The sequence below is a fragment of the Octopus bimaculoides genome, chromosome 10 (genome assembly GCF_046866305.1).
Source record: "Octopus bimaculoides isolate indiv1 chromosome 10, ASM4686630v1, whole genome shotgun sequence".
Lineage (NCBI taxonomy): Eukaryota > Metazoa > Mollusca > Cephalopoda > Octopoda > Octopodidae > Octopus > Octopus bimaculoides.
This window is the reverse complement of record NC_142937.1, coordinates 17,034,225-17,056,329: the sequence shown is the minus strand read 5'-3', so window position 1 is coordinate 17,056,329 and position 22,105 is coordinate 17,034,225. Positions and strand designations below refer to the sequence as shown.

Below are 22,105 nucleotides of genomic sequence, written 5' to 3'. Positions count from 1 at the left end.
TTATTTACTACTTTTTCTGAGGAGGAAAGGGCACAAGTCATGAAGTAATGAGTCACGAATGGCAATCAGGTAAACAAGAACATCAAAGTAATAAGTCACATAAAGATTTTGTTATAAAGGAAGAGGGATTGTGTGGCCTTCATACCTTTCCAGAAAAGAGAGAGCAGCAGCAATAACAACAATATGAGGAATTAAGTATGTGTTTTCTCTGACTGCTAAGAATAGCAGCCAAATCTACCTCAAATCAAATTCTATACTCTTAAGAAAAGAAAAAAGAAACAACAAAGTACACATTTGATAATGTAGTCTTAGGTACACATAGTCTGAAATAAAAGATGGGATGGTCATGGTTGAAATGTCTTTGCTCATAGTTCCCTTCAGTCAATGGTGAGTCAGAGCTAAACAACAGCAACCTACAATCACATGTATATCCGTTCTTAACACACTCCAGCAGAACATGAACATGGCTTTTGCTGCTGGATTTCATCTTCAGAGAATGGCTTCTCACTATAGACAATATAAGCAACACACCTGCTTCAATGATACCAGCAGACCATCAACCAATAATGTTTTGGCATGGCTCTAAGCCCTCAGGGAATAGCATCCTTCAGAACTCTGAAACTAGATGAGTACAACTGTTCCTACCTAGCTCTGAAGTTTCAAGCAGTGTCTATCACTGAAAAGGCACAACAATACTGAAACACTAGAGTTTGATAGTCTGCTGATGTCATTGGAGTAAATGTGCTGTTTATACACATATTGCCTATAGAAAGAAGAGATTCCGTGAAGAAGAAACTCAACAGCAAAAAGTTATAGACACAAGTTTATAACCTCTCCGATTTCTCTAACACTTTCAAATGATTCCTGATATCTAGACAGAATTCCTTTGCCTAGGTATGAAGCCTCAAATTTATACAGTCAGTGTAAGTCTTTTGTACATATTCATAGCTTTCCTATTGGTAAATACTAATAGTGAATAATATTTCTCAGTAGCTAAAAAAAATGAATATCAGGAGTTGGTCAATGAGGCCCCTATCAAGGAATGGCATATGGCCTCATTCCCTACAGAAATCAGCTGCTGCAATTTTCTGGTTGCATCAGTGCACTATTTCCTGCAGAAGATTGGTTTGGAACTCTGACAACTGAAGAAAGCTACTAAAGAGATAGGAATGGCAGCTGAAACCAGTTGAAGGTTGTTGTGGTTGACAAGGGACCACAGAAGGAACCCTTTTCTGCAGGCAAAGCTAATGCGGTCCTCACTGCCCCACACAGGTGAAGCATACAGGTTAAGGTGATGAAATGCTTGTGACCCTGAGATACTTGACAATACCAGTACTTGACTGGGACTTGTTTTATTGATACCTGGAAAGATGAAAGACTAAGTTGGCCTCGGTGGGATTTGAACTCAGAATGTAAAAAGTCAGAAGAAATACCACAAGGCATTTTTTTCTGAAGCTCTAACAATTTTGCTACTTCACTACTCTGGATGATGATGATGATGATTATTATTATGATGATAATAATCCTTTCTACTAGAGTCACACAGCCTATAATTTCGGGAGAGGGAGCTAGTTGATTATATTAATCCCAGTGCCTCATGAGTACTTATTTCATCAACCCAGAAAGGAAGAAAGGCAAAGTTGACCTTGGCAGAATTTGAACTCAGAACAAAAAACTGAAAGAAATGCCACTAAGAATTTTGCCTAATGCAGTAATGATTCTGCCAGCTCACTGCTTCACAACTACTGTCACTTTGATGGTATGCGCAACTCTCTCACTCAATAATAATAATAATAATAGGGACAGCTAGTATACTTAGGAAGGTTCTTGACATCTAAGGTTACTTGTCGTAGCTTGATGTTAGGAAGTTTTCTTCTCCAACAGTCTAATCTGTTGTGTGTATATGAATAATAATAATAATAATAACAATAGTAATAATAATATTTTTTTTTAATTTTGGTTCCATGCCAGCAATTCTGAGGGGAAGAGGAAGTTGATTACATCAAACCCCATATTCAGCTGGTACCTATCTCAGTGCAATTTGAACTCAAAACATAATGAACTGGAAGAAATATTGCAAAGTATTTTGTCCAACACATTAACAGTTCTGCCAGCTCATAATGACAGTGAAATCTTGAAACTAAGAGATTAATCCAAAACAATATAAAATCAGAATGACATTTAAAAGAGAAATCTGAATGCTGAAGGGTTAATCTCCAATCAACCCTATGATCAAAGACATTCCAATTATGACCAACCTGATGTATCTTAGTTTTCAGACATAAGACATAGTGTACTTAAGACTACATTATGAAATGTACCTTGGACTACATTATCCAATGTGTTGGAGGTTAGTTGAATGATTTGATGCACAAATCACAGATCGATTCCTCTAGATATATTACAGTTAATCATCAGTTTCATGTTTTATTGCTGTTGTTGAAAAACAGTGATAAACCCTAGTCACTTATGATTGGCTGCTAACTATATTAAATTATCCAATCAAAATTGAGCATATTCTCTACTATTTATTTGGTGTTTTATCAAAATGACATTGGTGGAATATATGGTTTGGTTAATGAACCGTGACTGGGTTTGTAACAGTGAAGATCTGAAACCTCATAAAGCCTTTCCTTAAGTGGCCAGCCAGCCAGCCAGCCAGCCAGCAAGCCAGCCAATCAACCAACCAACCGTGGCAAGTTTCCAAGTCAGATCAGCAAAACTCCTACATTTTCACTGGTGCTTAGAAAGGTTAGAACTTTCACTAACAAAACTCCACAGTTCTCTTCACTGGCCCTTAAAGAGCTCAAACATAGAACCAATGCTTGAACCAGTAGGGTTCTGTATATTAAACTCTCTCTTCAATAAATTTGGACTAGCCTGGTAGCTCCAACACTGAGCTATTCCGCTCAGCTCCCAATCGACAATGCTTTAAGTGTTGATGACAGAATTGTGGCCGTGGCCTTCAGTGTTACTGCTTTCAGCTTCGTTCTACCAACAACATAACAGGGTTGCTGTTCCTTAAAATGTCAACAGCTCTGGTGTGTTCAATGTTGCTGAAGTCGACGCCATTCACCTGCAACGAAAAGTGTAATGGAGATTTTGATTTTATGCCAGAACTCATTAGAAGAAAGGTGGACAATAACTTAAACGAACAATACATGGTATCAGTAACACAAAGGTGATAAACGTGTGGGCTAACATAACAATGTGTGATGAGGTCGTAATGTTCTTACAAATTTATCTGATCATTTATTTCCATTGTGTAGCCTAGTGGTTCGGGTGTTAGGCTCACAGTAGTAAGGCCAAGGGTTTGATTCCTGGACCAGGCTGCATGTTATGTCTTTGGATGAAGGCACATGGCTAAGTGGTTAGAGAATTCAACTCTCACTCGTATGGTTGTGAGTTCAATTTCTGGCAGTGTGTTGTGTCCTTGAGACAGACACTTTATTTTACCTTTATTGTAGCCCACGCTCTTAACCACTATGCTATATGGCATAGTGGTTAAGAGGGCAGGCTACTAACCCCAAGATATTGAGTTCGATTCCAGGCTGTGACCTGAATAATAATAATAATAATGATAATGATAATAATATCGAAAAATACCTTAGGAATGAGAACCCAGGTTCGAAATTACCCCAAGACACCTGATGAAGGCTGGAGGGTATATCAGCCGAAATGTTGTGTTAACAACAAACAAGATGAGGACAAATATCCGTCAAATGTAAATAATGTACATAATTCCTCATCTCTTAAATATAGAACTGTATTAACTTTGCTATTAGCTACAATTACTTCTGTACCATTCCATTTCTAATGCCACATAAATGATTCCGTGTGAAAAGCCACACAATTTGTGCCATTGGTTATATTGCAGTGACACTTCATCAGACTGGCATCAACTTGTGAGTTTTTATATTGCATACTGAACATCTATTTTGTGTGTGTGTGTACGTGTGTGTACGTGTGTGTACGTGTGTGTGTGAAAATACAGACACCAGTATATTTATCTCTGAACCAAACTGATGATAGCCTGAAAAAGAGTCTGAATATTTTAGAAAATTTTATAAACTGAAACTGAAAGTAAAAAAGACTAACTTTTAGAATCTTGTCTCCAGGGAAAAGGGTGTTCAGTGCTGGACCTTCAGGCTGGACTTTAGTGATGAAGATACCCTGGAAAGACAAGTAAATGATACCTTAGTGTGTGTATGTGTGTGCCTTGGTATGGGCGACATTACAAGCAAAACTGCCATAAATGAGCCAGTAACTTTTATTTCTTATTTAAAAAAAAAAACAAGATTAGTGTTTATATTAGGTTCATACATTGCCTTATCAAATGTAAATTCTTAACACACATGCACACACACACATACACATTTCTACTGATATTCCTTTTATTACTTCCTGTATTTTTACTATACCCCACCACCACCACCACCACCACCATCACATATATGTATGCATTTATTAGCTACCAAAGAAAAGTACTTGTATATATTTTACATTAGAATATCAAAGCTAAGCAGCAGACACCCATCTAATAGTGACCATTTTACGTTACATAATCCAATGAGAAATACAGCTGAATACTGTGCATTATGTATACACAGAATTCCTGTGAGTGACAGTACTGTTCAGAATCAACTACCCATGTACTCGCTCAAAATTTTCCATTCCTTATGAGTTTACAACACTCCAAGGGGTCACTACTTCCCAGCTTAAGGACTAGTGCCCTATTATTGTTGTATTCGGTCCCATCTAAAGTGCCACTGAAAGAGTGAGTACAGAGGGGAGCAAGAGTTTCCATTTGTCTGAACTTTCTTGGACACTTCATGAAGTCTTCATTCTCTCTTTGTTTCTTGTTTATAGTCTCAATCAGATGATCTTTAATTAACCAATTTGGTCACTGAAACAGCTGACCAGAACTACTACAGATAAGCATGCTGACCAAATATTTTAGACTGACCTACAGGCCTAATACCTACATTCCTTTCTTTATTGTGCCTTTTAACTACTATGTTTATGGTCACAAATCTATTTTAGTTGACCTTATTGGGTCACTCTGATAGCTGATCAGATTTACTTTAGCTAAGGTAGCTAACCCAACTTACCTTAGAGTGACCCATAGACCAAGTACTTACATTACTTCACTTATTGTACCTTATATCTACAACATTTGTAGTCTTAATTAGTTCCACTTTATTTGACCTATGTGGTCATATTATAGCTGACCAGACCGACTATAACTAAGGGAGTTGACCAAATACTTGAGCTGATCAACAAGGTCAGTCCAAAGTATTTGGTCAGTTATAATACCTAAAGTATAACTGGTCATGCCTTTCTTTAGCTACCCTATGTGGTCAGTGTTATAGCTGACCAGATCTACTTTAGCTAAGCTAGTTGACCAAATATTTTAATCTGATCCACAGGCATGGTACTTACATTCCTTCACTAATTCTATCTTATGTCTACTTTTGTATTTGTAGTCTTAATTAGTTCCTCTTTATTTGACCTATGTGGTCACCGAGGCAGCTGACCGGATTCTTCATTACTGATCAGGTTGTTGAAATTTGACATTTCTAAACAAAAACTTCAGAAATCCAATTTCAATTTGCAGTGTTTGAAGATAAGGTGTGCAGAGAAGTTCTAAGAATACGGTCAGCTACTTCAGTGGCAACACATGTCAAGTTGAACCGATTCAGGTCAGAAGCATAGTAAATATAAAAAGTAATGGAAATGGAATTTAGGCATTAGAAGTATGCTAAGGACCAAGTGGCTGAGGTTGGGAAGGAGTTGGGATTAGAAACTAAAGACCACTCTCTTAGAGATGCAAAGTAGAGGTACACTAATACCTCATGTGTACCCATCATTTTATCATCATTATTTAACATCTGCCTTCCATGCTGACATGGGTTGGATGGTTTGACAGGAACTGGTAAACCAGAGGACCGCATCAAGTTCCACTGTCTGTTTTGGCATGGTTTTTATGGCTGGATGCCTTTCCTAATGCCTTCCTAATCCAATAAGTAAATGGATTTAAATTACTAATTTTAGTAAAAAAACAAAAAAAAGGGGGGATGAGAGAGAAACAACCCAAGAATTATAATTAAAGAACATTAATTAAATATGAAATTGTCACTCTCTTCCGACACAGATATTCAAAAATACATTTCTACAGAGATGTTAATAAAAATAATATAGAAAACAACTAAAACAAACTCACAATGTCATCTGGCTTGAAAGGGTTGCCATAAGATCCAATACCACCAGCTATACTAAATCCTAATCCAGGATTTTTGTTAATGGACACTTGGATCTGGTGAAAAACAGAAAGACAAAATTAGGTTAATAGAGAAAACAACACTCACTCTTTTTATCTCTGCCCCCACCATCTCTATTTTACTGTCTCATTCTTTCCCATACTTCATTTACAGGTAAATGATTAAGAACTTCTCTTTGGAGTAATGAGGTCTTATCTTTCATCCAACAGCATGACATCTTGGGCAAGTGTTTCAGGCTGCCCTCCCTAATTCTTGTGAGTGTAAAAGGATAGAAAGAAACTGTGGGGAAGCCCATTGAATGGATAACTGAAATTTAAGAAGACCAGTTTTATCACACACACACACACAAATAGGTCATGTTGATTCTGCATAAAGATTACATTAAGAATATAAGGAATACTCAGCCAGTTACATCATAATTCAATGAGATGGCAATTCAGTTGATCAAACTACTGGAAAACTCATTGTCAAAAACTGAAGGATAATTTATTTACTACATATATATAACATACACACACACTAATAAAATATATATATTCTTTTACTTGTTTCAGTCATTTGACTGCAGCCATGCTGGAGCACTGACTTTAGTCAAACAAATCAACCCCAGGACTTCTTCTCTGTAAGCCTAGTACTTATTCTATTAGACTCCTTTGCCGAGCTGCTAAGTTACGGGGATGTAAACACACCAACATTGGTTGTCAAGCGATGGTGGAGGGACAAACACAGACACACACATATATACAACAGGCTTCTTTTAGTTTCCGCCTACCAAATCCACTCACAAGGCTTTGGTTGGCCCAAGGCTATAGTAGAAGACACTTGCCCAAGGTACCATGCAATCGGACTGAACCCAGAACCATGTGGTTGGGAAGCAAGCTTCTTACCTCACAGCCACTACTGCGCCTACATTTCTGCACATTTAGCCATATATATATATATATATATATATATATGGCTAAATGTGCAGACATGAGCTGATGGTTCTAAATAATTGTCACTGTCATAAAAGCAATGCTGTTCAGGTCCAGTTTCTGAGAGAGAAACAAACCCAGATGCCCAGCCATGGGGAAATAGAAACCTTCTTGGATACAGGTGAGCGTTAGGGACATGAAGGTATGCATAGAAAATTCAACATCAACATCTCATCTGACCAATGCAAGCATGAAAAGTAGATGTTAAAACAACATTATTGATGATGATGATGATGATATATATATATATATATATTAGAGAGAGAGAGAGAGAGAGAGAGAGAGAGATGCTTGTAGAAGTGAATAAACAACATAGAGAAGTAGTACTCAAAACATAGAGTTGTATATATCAAGTAACATGTTGATGAGGCTCCTTGAGTTACTTAAAGTTTCATGGACATGAAAAAAGAACTCAAGCAGCTCTACAGACATCTGGGTAGCTGGCCATGTTTTTTTTCCCATCAACAAAACTTTAAGTAACATGAGAGGCTAAGTCAACCTGTTACTCAATATGTGTGTGAGTGTATGCACGCACACAGAAACAGACATACACACACACACACACTATTGTCTGATGATTTGTTCAGCAACTGAAAACACTTAATACCTTTACGAGTATTTCTATTTTATATGGCCAGAAACTTTAGACAGCAACGTGGTGTTAAAAGCAGAACCTGTTCATTTACTCTCGTTGCATACCACAAATATTAGCACCAACCATTCAGTGCACTGCAGCAAGACAACCAGATGATTAGACTAATTAAACTAATTAGGTTTTATACAAAACTATGTTAAATATCTTTGTTTATAATGCAGACCATCAGTTGCTGTTTAAACTACCAAGCTGCCATATGTAAAACACACAAACATGCAAGCACCATCACCATTGTTTTATTATACTTTTTTCCATGCTTGCATGGGTCAAATAGAATTGGTCAAGGAAGGTTTTCTATGATCAGATGTCCTTCCTGTCACCAACCCTCACCTGTTTCCAAACAGGGTAATATCTCTCCCATGGCCAGCCATGTTTCCATGGAAGACTAGAAATGCATGTCATGGCTTGTATGACTGTGACACTCATTTATAATTATCACACGATGTCAAGACAAGGAGCCGCACACACACGCATGTATGTGTGTGTGTGTATGTATATATATATATATATATATATATATACACACACACACACACAAAATGGTCATATCTCAATTTCCATCTGTCAAATCCAATCACGAGATTTTGGTTGGCCTTGGGCTGTAGCAGAAGATACTTACTTGAGGTGCCTACCACACAGAGGGCCTGAACCCAAAACTATGTTATTGGGAAGTGAGTTTCTCAACCACACAACCACACCTGCACATCCTCCCCACACACACTTGAATCACCCCAGGAAGAAGGTGATTCATTCACACAACAGGTTATTAAGGAATATTTCTTGACAATAATAAAAAGCTTCGATTAAAGAAAATGAAAGATTGAGAGGATAGGTTAAGGAAGATATTTCAGAGAGTCTTTACAGGAATTACAAACCAGATTTTGTCTTTTGGAATCTAAAAACTCTTCAGATTTTTGTTGTTGCTGCTGGCGATGTTGTTGTTGTTGGTGCTGCTGTTGTTGCTGACGATAAACAGTCTCAACACATCTACTTGGGGTCACTTCTCTTGAGGGTGTTGGGCTTGAGATTTCACTAATTGACGGGGTGCAAGAAAGCCCATCATCTTCATTGGGGTTCACTTGATAGGAATTCCTTTGGGAGGCAGTTTTGTTATTCGTCTGACTGACAAGAACTGAAAGTATGAATCAAACTTTGTGAAATTTACCCCAGAGTGTATAACAGTAAAATATAGGAAACATAATATAATATAATTTAATAATAATGATGGACACTCTCATTGAGATGACACAAGAGTGTTTAGCTTTTTTGCCAAACGACCTGTACAAATGATTTGTTTATAGTGATCAAACGTAGGTGTTGTACATTAGCTCACTCCCTCCATCAAATCGACGTTGCCTGAACAGGTGGACGGTGTACCACATGTCAGGTGTTGAAGTGATTGCAGAGCAATATGAGATGAAGTGTTTTTTGCTCAAGAACCGAAACCATGATCTCATAATCATGAGTGCAACACCCTAACCACTTGGCAGTGCATCCGTAGGATATAATATAATATACAATAACAGCACCAGCTGAAAGAACTGAAGCCACAAACAGGCCAGTGGTATGTTCTAAATAGTAGAAATACTTTCACAGAAAGGGAACATAGAGAAAATGTCTTGGCTGTTGAACAAATTGTGCAGTGATTGAGAATAATGTTATGTGAAGACAGCAAGAGTTTGTCCATTTGCTGCAACACAGTAAGGCTGTTGGTAGTGACAGTGGAAAGACAGAACACGAGAGAGAGAGAGAGAGAGAAAGAGAGAGAGAGAGAGAGAGAGAGAGAGAGAGAGAGAGAGAGAGATGTGTATCTTTTACTTGTTTCAGTCATTAGACTGAAGCCATACTGGGGCACCAGCTTGATGCATTTTAATTAATCAGATTGACCCTAGGTGCTTATTCTTTCAGTCTCTTCTGCCGAACCAATAAATTACTGGAACGTAAACAAACCAACACTGGTTGTCAAGCAGTTGTAAAAATGTATAAGTCTGAACATCACTACACCAAAGTGACATCACAATCCTTGATCGTGTAAATTAGAACTTAAATTAAGTCGCTACATTAATACACACACTCGACGGATTTCTGTCTACCAAATTCATTCAACACGAAAAGACATTCGCCCGAAGAGCCATGCAGTGGGGCAGAACCCAAATCCAAGAAACTGCAAAGCGAACTTCTTAACCATCATGCCTCATAATTTTTCACTAATTATTAGAAATAATTTTTTTTAAACAACTTATAATTTAGAAGATGATTATTATAAAAATTAACCATTTCTTTTTCTCTCCGTTTAACATTGGTTTCAAATTTTGTTACAAGGCCAGGAATTTCGGAGGGAAGGGTTAAGTCGATTACATCGATCCCAGAGTTCGACTGGTATTTATTTCATCCCCGAAAAGATGAAAGGCAAAGTCGACCTTGGCGGAAGTTAAATTCAGTACGTAAAGACTGACGAAATACCGATAAACCCTTTTTCGTGCTAACATTTCTCCCATCTCGCACTTCTCTCTCTCTCTCTCTCTCTCTCTCTCTCTCTCTCTCTCAATATTGACGAGTTCACAGGATAAAACTGTCAGAGTTACCTCCCTGGATTGAGACAACTTTCTGTGAATGTTTGAGAGAAACCGTTGAACTACGTCAACAGTGTTTATATATTTCAGGCAGGAAACATGGAAAAGCTAACAGCTAAGAAATAATTACAAAAGATAAGAAATAATTATGCGACGAAGAAAAATAATGGTCAATATTACGACAAATATTATTTTAATTAGTTTTTCGGAAAAACAAGTAGAGCTGGACATTTTTCGGTTGTATTATGACCTTTTCGACGAAGACCAACCTTCGCCGCATTTTTATCTTATACAAGTTTCAGTTATTAGACTGCGGCCATGCTGGGGCACCACCTTGGAGAATTTTGTTAGTCGAATGAATTGACCCCAATACTTTTTTTTTTAAGCCTGGTAACTTATTCTATCATTCCCCTCTTTTTACCACACCGCTAAGCTATGGGGACGCAAACAAACCAACACTGATGTCAAGCAGTCGTGGAACACACACACATATACATATACAACAGGCTTCTTCCAGTTTCCGTCTACAAAATTCACTCACAAAACTTTGGCCGACCCAAGGCTATATATAGTAGAAGACTCTTACCCAAGGTTCCACGTAGTGGAATTGAAACAAGTGCCAGTTAAGAACGGGAGGCAGGGGGGGGGGGAATGTCAAAGTAATTAATTATCTCCATCCCAAGTTTCAGGTGATGTACCAATAGAAGAAAGGATTATTATTATCATTTCGTCCATTGCTACGTTCTGAGTTCAAATTCCGCCGAGGTCCACTTTGCCTTTCATGGTCAATAAATTAAGTACCAGTGAAACACTGGGGTCGATGTAATTGACTAGTCTCCTCCTTGCAAGTTTCAGGCCTTGTGCCTATAGTAGAAAGGATTATTATTATTAAATATCTACCACTGTATGTGACTAGTATTTATTTTACCAATCACTCAGTGATGAAAGGTGAGATTGGAATATTGCTATTTGAAATCAGAAACCAAAGTCACGTAACTAAATACCACAAGGTATTTTATCTGTGCTGCCACTAATTCTGCCCAACTTATGCACTTTATGTTATAAGAACACTGATATTATCATGTTATACTATAATACATAATATAAACCATAATAGTATAGTATAATTCATAATATATGTGTATACAATAAGAGCTGATATGAATGGGGGTAATTTGGTTGATACAGAGTGAGCGGTAGGAGTAAAAGAGAAATACAGAACGTATTAACGTAAGAGATGCATGATGAGAGCACATACTAGGTTTGGTGGCAGTCAATGAGAGAAATGCTATAAACAAACTCTGTGACGAATAGAGATAGAAAAGAGGAGAGGGAGTATATTGTTGGGGGCTGGGAATAAAAAGCACCAATGCTGGTGCCATGTATAACACTGTGCTAACACCACATAAAGAACACCCATGCCGGTGCCATATAAAGAGCAACTATGCTGGTGCCATGTAAAAAGCCCGCAGTCCACTCTGTAAAGTGGCTGGCATTAGGAAGAGCATCCAGCCATAGTAAGTATGACAAAACAGATGACTGAGACCTGGTGTAGCCCTCTGGTTTGCCAGCTGCTGTCAAACTGTCAACCCATGCCAGCATGAAAAACAGATGTTAAAATGCTGATGATATCATCATCATCGTTTTACGTCTATCTTTTATGCATGCATTGGTAGGATGGTAGACAGGAACAGGACAGGTAGAAAACTACTCTAGGCTACTGTGTCTGTTTTGGTAGGGTTTTACAGCTGAACACCCTTCCTAAGACCCACCACTCTGCAATAAAACTGCTATGTTCAGCAGCAACAGTGAACAACAAGAAGGGGAGCTAAATGAACTTACCTTGACGCTGGATGTGTGTCTCTACTTTCTCATAAACGTGACCGTAACCGCTATCTGTAGAACTAGTTGAGGGTTCCACGCTTTTGAAAATGGCCACGTCCTCGTAGTGTGAAATCGATGGCTGTAGGTGTGAAGCTGGGTTGGTATACAATGGGGAAAGACGGTGGGGTTCGTAGCGCAGGTTCCTTGATCCGCTACCCGCACTGACACTACCTCCTCCGTCACTTCGGGAAGACGTTGAACCGCGAGGCGAGTCTAGTCCAGATGGGAAACAATCGGAGTTATTCCCCTTGGCCATGTCGGGCGTTCGGCAACTGTTTGTTTTGCCGGGCCGGTAAAACTGTTTTTGACCGTAGGCTGACGGGCTGTTGGAACCGCTACGGTAACTGGGGGAACCAGGTGTGTAATTAGTATAATCATAAATGGGGGAGGAATGTTGCATTGATTTGTTTGAAGGTGAACTGTGAGATATGTAACCATAAGGGTTTTCTGATGAAAAATTGTTAGATGAATGAGATGGAGATGTTAATGGAGAGGGATCGTTCTGAAGTTTCTGTAGAGGGGTTTGTGATGGCTGTTTCTGATGAGGATGATGATGATATTGATAATGCTGTTGCTGTTGCTGCTGCTGCTGCTGCCAATGTAGAGCAGCAGTTGAACTGTAGAGAGGGCTGTGTTGGTGATAAGAAGGGGGAGCACTAGGCCGTGTCTTCTCTGAAACATTGCTGTTACTCCGTACACTGCTTTCCTGCTTCTACAATAAATAAATGAATACCATATATATATATATATATATATATATATATATATATATATATATATATATATATATATATGTATATATATATATATATATATATATATATATATATATACATATATATATATATGCGAGTGTGAATGTAGAAACATTTTGTCACTGTATGCACACATCCTAATTTTGTATGTATATTATCTTACATAGAAATTATTGCATTACAGTTATGCAAAACATGATTGATGTGTGTATATGTATGTGTCTTTGGGTGAGAATGTGTAGGGGTATAGATATAGTAGTTCGTGTGTGTGTGTGTGTGTGTGTGTGTAAAGAAAAGGGAGATTAGGAAGTTGATAATTGTTTCATCGTCACTTCTTACAGCTATTTCAATTAATACTCAATAATTTAATTACAAATTTGTACATTAAATTTACATTTACGTGACATGAGTATAATTTCATTAGAGGAAAAAAGATGTACCTTTGGATGTTATATGTGGGCTTATCAATTCCTTTCAACAGACTAGGGGTTAACATATAGTCTAATTAAATATATATACATATATATATATATATATATTAGAAATCTTTGAGAAATCTTGCAAATGTAATGTCATGTTTCATTTATTTACATTTAGTATATAGGGTTCTTGAAGTCTACTCTTCTGTTCAAATGCACACTACACACATTGTGATCTCCTTTGTTTTCCTTATTGGACCCTGATTCCAATAACCAACATAAACTTTCAGTGATTGCATATGAAGTCAATAATTTTTTTACCTTAACCATTTTGATACCAATCTTCCTGAGACCACCCCTGATTTTATTAAACAAACTTCAGTTTTTAAAGAGATTTGAATTAAAATTTTCTGTCAAAATTTCATGTTGATTTATGTTCTAAACACAAGCTCAATAATGACAAAGTTATTTTAATGAATTCTTCATTATTCTCAAAATCAAGTGAAACAAAAGTAGTGTAATTTAACAGAAAGAGGTTAACAAAAGGGTTAAATACTTACATGTGCTATTGATAATGTCTTATTTTCTAACACTGCATAGATTTCCTCCTGTTGTGAAAGAGAATGTTTGGAAGTTTTCCATTTATTTTCCTCTTGTTGAGAAAGAGATTGCTTGGAAGATTTCCACCTTACTTCTTCCTGTTTAGAGAGTGACTGTTTGGAACTCTTTAACTTGGCATCCTCTACTTGCTGTTGGTCTAAAAACTGAGAGAAACTATGTGGGGGATTAGAAAAATTTGGTGTACTCTGGTCAAGCATTTTTTCATTAAAACTAGCTGAAACAGTTAAAGGTGAATAGTTCCTATGTTTTAAACCAATCCTTGATGGTTCTTTTTTGTAATTGTAAAATTCATCTCCGAAAAGAGGACGTTCTCCTACTGCCTGGTAATGTGATTCTCCTGATGAAGGCTTGGAATGAAGTCCAAACGGCACACTCTGTGAGGAATGTTGATCTTTAAGTGGGGAATAACCTACAGAGGTTTGACTCATACCTCTGTAACTCTCAACATCACTGCCATAACCATCTCTTCGTGATGGTTTAGGCCAATGTTTATAAGGACTCAATGGTGTCAATATATCGGAACTTCTGTCTGTTTTGTTAGAATGTTGAGGAGAGATGGTCAAACTTTGAAGGTATTTATAACGAAGATGTTCCTGATCGCTACGGTAACCAGTGTCCGAATCATAACCTCGAGATTTATGACATGGCTTGCTCCCCTGTGGTGAATATACCAAATAACGCTGATGAGGATATAAGGGGTTATGTGAGCCCTTTACACGACTGGGACTGCTTTGACAAGGAACAATACCAGAAGGGCTATTTTGGTCTTTCAAAGAGGGATCTTTGTAATGAGAACGTGCAGGTGATCCGAGTTCTTTTGAGCGATGAGAATAAGTCTGTTCCAAACTTTGGTCAGATGCAATGTGAATGCTGGAATAAGAATGAGCTGCTTTCACTCCTGCATCATTTTGGTTATAGTTGGAGTCTGAATGATAATGAGAGTGGCATCGTGATGGTCGAGATGACTCTGAAAAACAGAAAGCCATGTTGAAAGTTAGTCACAATTTACATTACAACAACTACTATCGATGAAGTCTTCATCTAAAGCAAGTTTAAATACAATGAGTAAATACAATCATCATCATAATCATCATCTAATGTCTATTTTCCATGCTGGCATGGATTGAATGATTTTGCAGAAGCTGGCAAGGCCAAGGGCCACACCAGGTTCCATAGTCTGTTTTGGCTGGGTTTCTACACCTGGATGCCCTTCCTAACACCAACCACTTTACAGAGAGTACAAGATGTCTTTTATGTGGCACCAGCACCCACACCAATGCCTTTTTTACATGGCAATATATACTGAAATTCTTTCACTAGTTCCAGTCATTGGACTTCAGCCCTGCTGAGGTACTGCTTGGATCATATCAACCCCAGCATTTATTTCTAATCACAACACTAGATTGTATCATTTAGTCAAAGAAGGGAGGACAGCACCAGTAACCCTTAATGTTAACAAAGCCACTAAAAGTGGTAGAGAAGTGGGGAGAACTTGTCCACAAACCAGAAACCTTTCCCAAATACTTGTAACAGAGGGAACTCCACTAGAGGCATCCATTGACCAGGTGGTAGTGTTTATCTGAATGATGGATGAAGTCTACTACACAACTCAGAATACAAAGATTTGGACTGGTATTTTATTTTATCAACTTTTCAGTGCAAAATTGGCCTCAGCAGAATTTGAATTCAGATCATAAAGACCTACAATAATTACCACAAGGCATTTTGTCCACTGTCCTCACACCTTTACCATTTCACCATAAGCTTAATCAAAAAGAGAAAATTATATCATAACACTATATAAAAGTTAACTGGACCACAACAGTAAACTGTGTAATAACAGTTAACACACACACACATAGCATTAGAAGTAAGAAAGTGTCTTTTACCAGCAGAAACGTTCTCAACAGAACCAGTACGTAGTTCAAAATTTTCAGACACAGAACCTGCTGTTTTTTCATCCAAAGGTTTCAAAGACTTTTGATCACTTCTCAAATGATTGCTTCTGTTTAGCTTTTTATCCTTTTTTGAATAAACAAATAAAAGTCAGACAATAAAAACTAAACATTTGAAAAGGCAAACAAACAAACAAAAAACATTAGTAAAATGCTCCCCCTGTTGAATGTCTGTTGTTTGCAATGAAGAATCTAAAAAAGAACAGCACAGTGTTGTTGAAAAACTCTTCTCATACATGGTTCCTCACAAACCGGTATAGTTGAGGACAAGAGACTGGACAAATATTAACCCTTTAGCATTCAGATTACTGTCATGTATAATGCACATTTAATCACATTGGTTTGAATTAACTATGCATGATCTCAAAGCTTTGAGATTTCAATGATGTGATTGTATCTAATTAGAATAACATTGTAAGGTAGGTATGAGAGGCCAGATCTGACCCGTTTGGACATAAAACAGGCAGAATGTTTAAGCTGGACATGGTCACTTTAAATGCTAAAAGGTTAAACACAATTACCAAAAATAAATAAAAAATAAAAAGCTCTAGGTGTTACACTTGACCAAAACATGTGTTGCAACAACATGAAATATCTCCACCTGGCTGGAAGTTTCCAAAGAGGAATGAGATCTCCATCAGCCTTTCTTACCAAAAGAAGTAAGGAATTCAAGTCAAATCGTCATTCATTGCTGTAGCTAAATCTGCCATCACAATTTCTGTTGGTCAGTTTTACTAAGTAAAGCCATCCTCACAACTTTTGATTGTTGGTTTTGCTATGCTAGCTAAATCCTTCATTACCATGGTCAGTTTTACTATAAACAAGCAAAATATTTCCACCCAAATTTTTTGGTCACTTTAACTATAACAGGAAGCCTCCATAACTGGAAAACAAGATGTAACAAATTTGTTTACTCAACACCTTTGAACAAGTTCATCTATGGAATCCTGTAAAAATAGGGTCTGCAAAACCATACCTCTTGTTCAAAGCCTCTGTTTTCATGTCCATTGGCGGCCAATTGTTGGTGAGTCATCATATTCTGAACATGCCTTTTCTTCTCCTTCATTTCTTTCGGATAAGGTGTTGGGCAGCGACTGAGTTTGCCCTGAAATACAATACCACATTCATTCATGGTTTTATTCTTTTGGAATAAACAACACACTGCTGCAGCGCATTTCACTACTACAAGTGCCCACTCTCAATGACTATAGCAACTGAATTAGTGAGGTATATCGTTAAATTTTATGGATCTGCTAAACTCTTCCAGCAAGTCTTAAGAAGACAATGCAAAACTACCACCCCAGTATATTCTCTTAGAAATATGAAATCTTTAGTGGTGTCCAACAAGTGAAATTAGAAAATATTTCTATGGTCTTGAGTCTGTAAGGTCTTTCTAGGCACAGGAACACCCCATTTCCGTTCCTGCTTCTTTCACAATGTAGTGAGGTAGTGAGAGTAGGAAGTTGGAGAAAAGCATTATTTTAGTGTTGGCTACCCTTCCTGGTATTAACCATTGTGTGTGTGTGTGTGTGTGTGTGTGTGTGTGTGTGTGTGTGTGAGAGAGAGAGAGAAAGAGAGAGGGGGGGGGGGAGAGAGAGAGAGAAAGAGAGAGGGGGGGAGAGAGAGAGAGAGAGAGTAATATTAGTCTTGACATCATGTCACAGATGTAAATGAGTATCACTATCATGCTGGCAATCTCTTTTGTTTCTAATCTTCTGTGAAAATATCTCTAGCCACAGGGAAATATACCTTGCTTGGAAACAGGTGACAGTTGCCCATAGAAAGGACATCTGGCTGTAGTAAATCTACCTACACAAATTCTATATCAGAAAATTGATGTTAAAAGGACGAGGGTAATGATAATGATAGATGGATGGATAGATAAATAAAAAACACATATGTATGTACATAAACAAACACATATCTATTATATATACACATATATGCATTAAGTATAGCTATATATCTACACTCACACACACACATATGGCCATTTGCAGAATCTTTAAAACTGGCAAGAGATTAAGGAAGAAGAAAACAATAATGATTCATGGTTGCTCCAGTAGGGGGCAGCCTATTGAGATATTAAATAACCCTCAGAGACTGGAGACAGGATCTAAATATTTACAACAGAGTAGATTTTGTTAAATAATATCCAATGGTTAGGGGGTGGTTACCTGGGCAAAGCAGCGAGGTAAGTTGTGTAATCACTAAAGCACTCTAATGTCAGAAATCAAACCTCAAATATCAACATCATGAGTAAAAAGACTTACATCCTCATCTTTGTCATCTCCAACAGCAAAGTGAATCTGTTGCCGTCGCAATCGTTCCTCCTCCCAGAGTGAAGCATGGAAGCTTGCTGCATCATTAGAAGAATCTAGAAAAGGAAGGAGAAATGAGAAATTTTGAAAGATATTTTCACTTCTGAATAGAATTTTTAAAAACTGTTTACATAGTGACCGGATTTAGGGCTTTACAACTAAACTCTTGTCAAATAGGATAAAGTTTGGGGATTAGTACTAGTTTTCTCAACATTATTTTAATATTCACTTTTCCATGCTTGTCATAGGGTGGATGGAATTTGTTGACACAAATTTTCTATGGCTGAATGCCCTTCCTGTTGTCAATCCTCACCTGTTCCCAAACAAGGTAATATTTCCCCATGGAAGAGTGGAAGCAAAGGACATCGCTTATATGACAGTGACACTCATTTACAAGTGTGATAGGATTGCAATATTTTCGTCTTACAAACATCAAAGACTACAAGAAAAGAATCATTTCCTTTCTAAAACCACAACTAACCTTGGTTCTTCTCTGATCTCTGTGGAAATAGATAACATGTCAAAATCTTACGACCTGTTTTGGGGTCCTTGTCTGACTGTAACTGAACCAGTGGCCTTGTCTGAAATAGAAAGATGAAGGAGAATAAAAAAGATTCTTTTAGAGTTTTTAACAGATAGTAATTATTTACACATGTCACTTATTTACATACACACACTCACACAATACGTATTGTATATACACACACACATGCACATATATTTTTCTTTGATTTTAGTTAAAGTTCTTTTTCAGAGAGTTCAAGCTGGTTGCAAACAAATCATCAACACATTTTGAGTTGAGAGAGTTCCCGGTGTGTGTAAATATGTGGTTGAGTTGGTGTGTTGGTTGAACTGTTGATGCATACACTCAAGTGTACGTATCTATTCACATAAGAATCTCATATGGCGAGGTATGTATGTATATGTGTGTGTGTGTGTGTACATGAGAGAGAGGAGAGGTGGGGTTGACATTGAATTTAAGGTTTCCCCTGTCTTAAGAGAGTTTGAACAGAAACAGTTAAAGCTTCAAGTCACACTCAACCTATTTCTGTAATCAATTTGACTCTACTTTCTAATATTGAGTTCTTCCATTGTTTATTGATCTTTATCACTTAACAAACTGGGACGTTAAATAATGATGATGATGACTATAATATACATATATATATATATATATATATATATATATATATATATATATATATATATATATATTCGCTTCAGTCATTTGACTGTGGCCATGCTGAAGCACCACCTTTAGTCAAACAAATTGGCCCCAGGACTTATTCTTTGTAAGCCTAGTACTTATTCTATTGGACTCCTCTTTTGCCGAACTGCTAAATTACAGGGACATAAACACACCAACATCAGTTGCCAAGCGATGGGTGGGGTGAGGGGACAAACACAGACACAAAAATACATACATACATATATATGATGTGCTTCTCTCAGTTTCCTTCTAACAAATCCACTCACAAGGCTTTGGTCAGCCTGAGGCTATAGTAGAAAACACTTGCCCAAGGTGCCACGCAGTGGGACTGAACCCAGAACCATGTGGTTGGGAAGCAAGCTTCTAACCACACAGCCACATCTCCAAATGCACGCACTTATACATGTCCAAACACATATATATATATATATATATATATATATCATCATCATCATCATCATCATCGTTTAACGTCCGCTTTCCATGCTAGCATGGGTTGGACGATTTGATTGAGGACTGGTGAAACCGGATGGCAACACCAGGCTCCAGTCTGATTTGGCAGAGTTTCTACAGCTGGATGCCCTTCCTAACGCCAACCACTCAGAGAGTGTAGTGGGTGCTTTTACGTGTCACCCGCACGAAAACGGCCACGCTCGAAATGGTGTCTTTTATGTGCCACCCGCACAAGCCAGTCCAGGGGCACTGGCAACGATCTCGCTCGAAAATCCTACAGGAGCCAGTCAGGCGGTACTGGCAACGGCCATGCTCAAAATGGTGCATCTCATGTGCCACCCGCACAAGAACCAGTCCAGGGGCACTGGCAACGATCTTACTTGGCTTGCCGGGTCTTCTCACGCACAGCACATTTCCAAAGGTCTCGGTCAGTAGTCATCGCCTTGGTGAGGCCCAATGTACGAAGGTCTTGCCTCACCACCTCAGCCCAAGTCTTCCTGGGCCTACCTCTTCCACGGGTTCCCTCAACTGTTAGGGTGTGGCACTTTTTCACGCAGCTATCCTCCTCCATTCTCACCACATGTCCATACCAGCGCAATCGTCTCTCTTGCACGCCACAACTGATGCTTCTAATGTTCAGCTTTTCTCTCAAGATACTTACACTCTGACGGGTATTCACATTGACATTACACATCCAACGGAGCATACTGGCTTCATTCCTTGCGAGCTTACGTATGTCCTCAGCAGTTACAGCCCATGTTTCACTGCCATGTAGCATGGTTGTTCGTACGCATGCGTCATACAGTCTGCCTTTTACTCTGAGTGAGAGTCCCTTTGTCGCCAGCAGAGGTAAGAGCTCTCTAAACTTTGCCCAGGCTATTCTTATTCTAGCAGCTACACTTTCAGCGCACCCACCCCCACTACTAACTTGGTCGCCCAGATAGCGGAAGCTATCGACTACCTCTAGTTTTTCACCCTGGAATGAGATAGAAGTTGTTTCCTGTTTGTTTACAGTCTTTATTGCACCTGAACATCTGCCACAAACAAAAACTAACTTGCTAGTTAACCTGCCTTTGATGTTGCTGCACCTCTTATGTGTCCATAGCTTGCACCGGGTACATCTTATAGAGTTACTACCTACTCCTTTTCTACATACTGAGCAGGGCCATCTACCTGAAGGGGTTTGTGTTTTATCTACCTTCCTACTTATTAGGATTTTGGTTTTAGCTAGGTTGACTCTAAGGCCCTTCAATTCTAGACCTTGCTTCCACACCTGAAACTTCTCCTCTAGTTCTGATAGTGACTCCGCAATTAGGGCAAGGTCATCAGCATAGAGGAGCTCCCAGGGGCAACCTGTCTTGAACTCCTCTGTGATTGCCTGGAGGACTATGATAAATAAGAAGGGGCTGAGGACGGAACCTTGGTGGACCCCTACCTCTACCCGGAATTCATTGCTGTACTCATTTCCAACCCTCACCTTACTGGCAACATCTCTGTACATGGCTCGCACAGCTCTCACTAACCATTTTTCTATCCCAAGTTTCCTCATTGACCACCAGATAAGGGATCGGGGGACCCTGTCAAAGGCTTTCTCCATGTCAACGAAAGCCAGGTACAGAGGTTTATCCTTAGCTAGGTATTTCTCCTGCAACTGTCTCACTAGAAATAAGGCATCAGTAGTGCTTTTACCTGGCACGAAACCAAACTGCATCTCATCTAAATTGATTCGCTCCCTAATTAGTTGGGCTATGACCCTCTCTGTAACTTTCATAACCTGATCTAACAGCTTGATGCCTCTGTAATTATTTGTATCTAAAGCGTCACCTTTACCTTTGTAGCAGTTGACTATGATGCTGCTACACCAGTCATTGGGTATGACTCCTTCGTGTATCACCTGGTTCGTAATACGGGTGACTAGGCTATAGCCAACACTGCCAGATATTTTGAGCATCTCTGCAGTGATTCCTGATGGGCCGGGGGCTTTCCCGGTCTTCATACTCTTAA

General features: G+C 38.5%; 1 protein-coding gene across 2 annotated transcripts in view; it reads right to left on the bottom strand.

Annotated features, from left to right (window-relative positions):
- Positions 1 to 2,517: 2,517 nt before the first annotated feature.
- The window catches only part of LOC106879924 (uncharacterized), a 131,255-nt gene continuing 111,667 nt past the window's right edge, over positions 2,518 to 22,105 (bottom strand). For both annotated transcript variants that reach the window (XM_014929681.3, XM_052971061.2), the window contains exons 13-22: positions 18,920 to 19,019; positions 18,391 to 18,494; positions 17,094 to 17,222; positions 16,052 to 16,184; positions 14,102 to 15,129; positions 12,326 to 13,079; positions 8,786 to 9,042; positions 6,224 to 6,316; positions 4,099 to 4,173; positions 2,518 to 3,076 (exon numbers count right to left, since the gene is read on the bottom strand). In XM_014929681.3, coding sequence (XP_014785167.1) covers positions 2,981 to 3,076; positions 4,099 to 4,173; positions 6,224 to 6,316; positions 8,786 to 9,042; positions 12,326 to 13,079; positions 14,102 to 15,129; positions 16,052 to 16,184; positions 17,094 to 17,222; positions 18,391 to 18,494; positions 18,920 to 19,019 — 2,769 coding nt within the window. In that variant the 3' untranslated portion in view covers positions 2,518 to 2,980. The remainder of the gene's footprint in view (positions 3,077 to 4,098; positions 4,174 to 6,223; positions 6,317 to 8,785; positions 9,043 to 12,325; positions 13,080 to 14,101; positions 15,130 to 16,051; positions 16,185 to 17,093; positions 17,223 to 18,390; positions 18,495 to 18,919; positions 19,020 to 22,105) is intronic.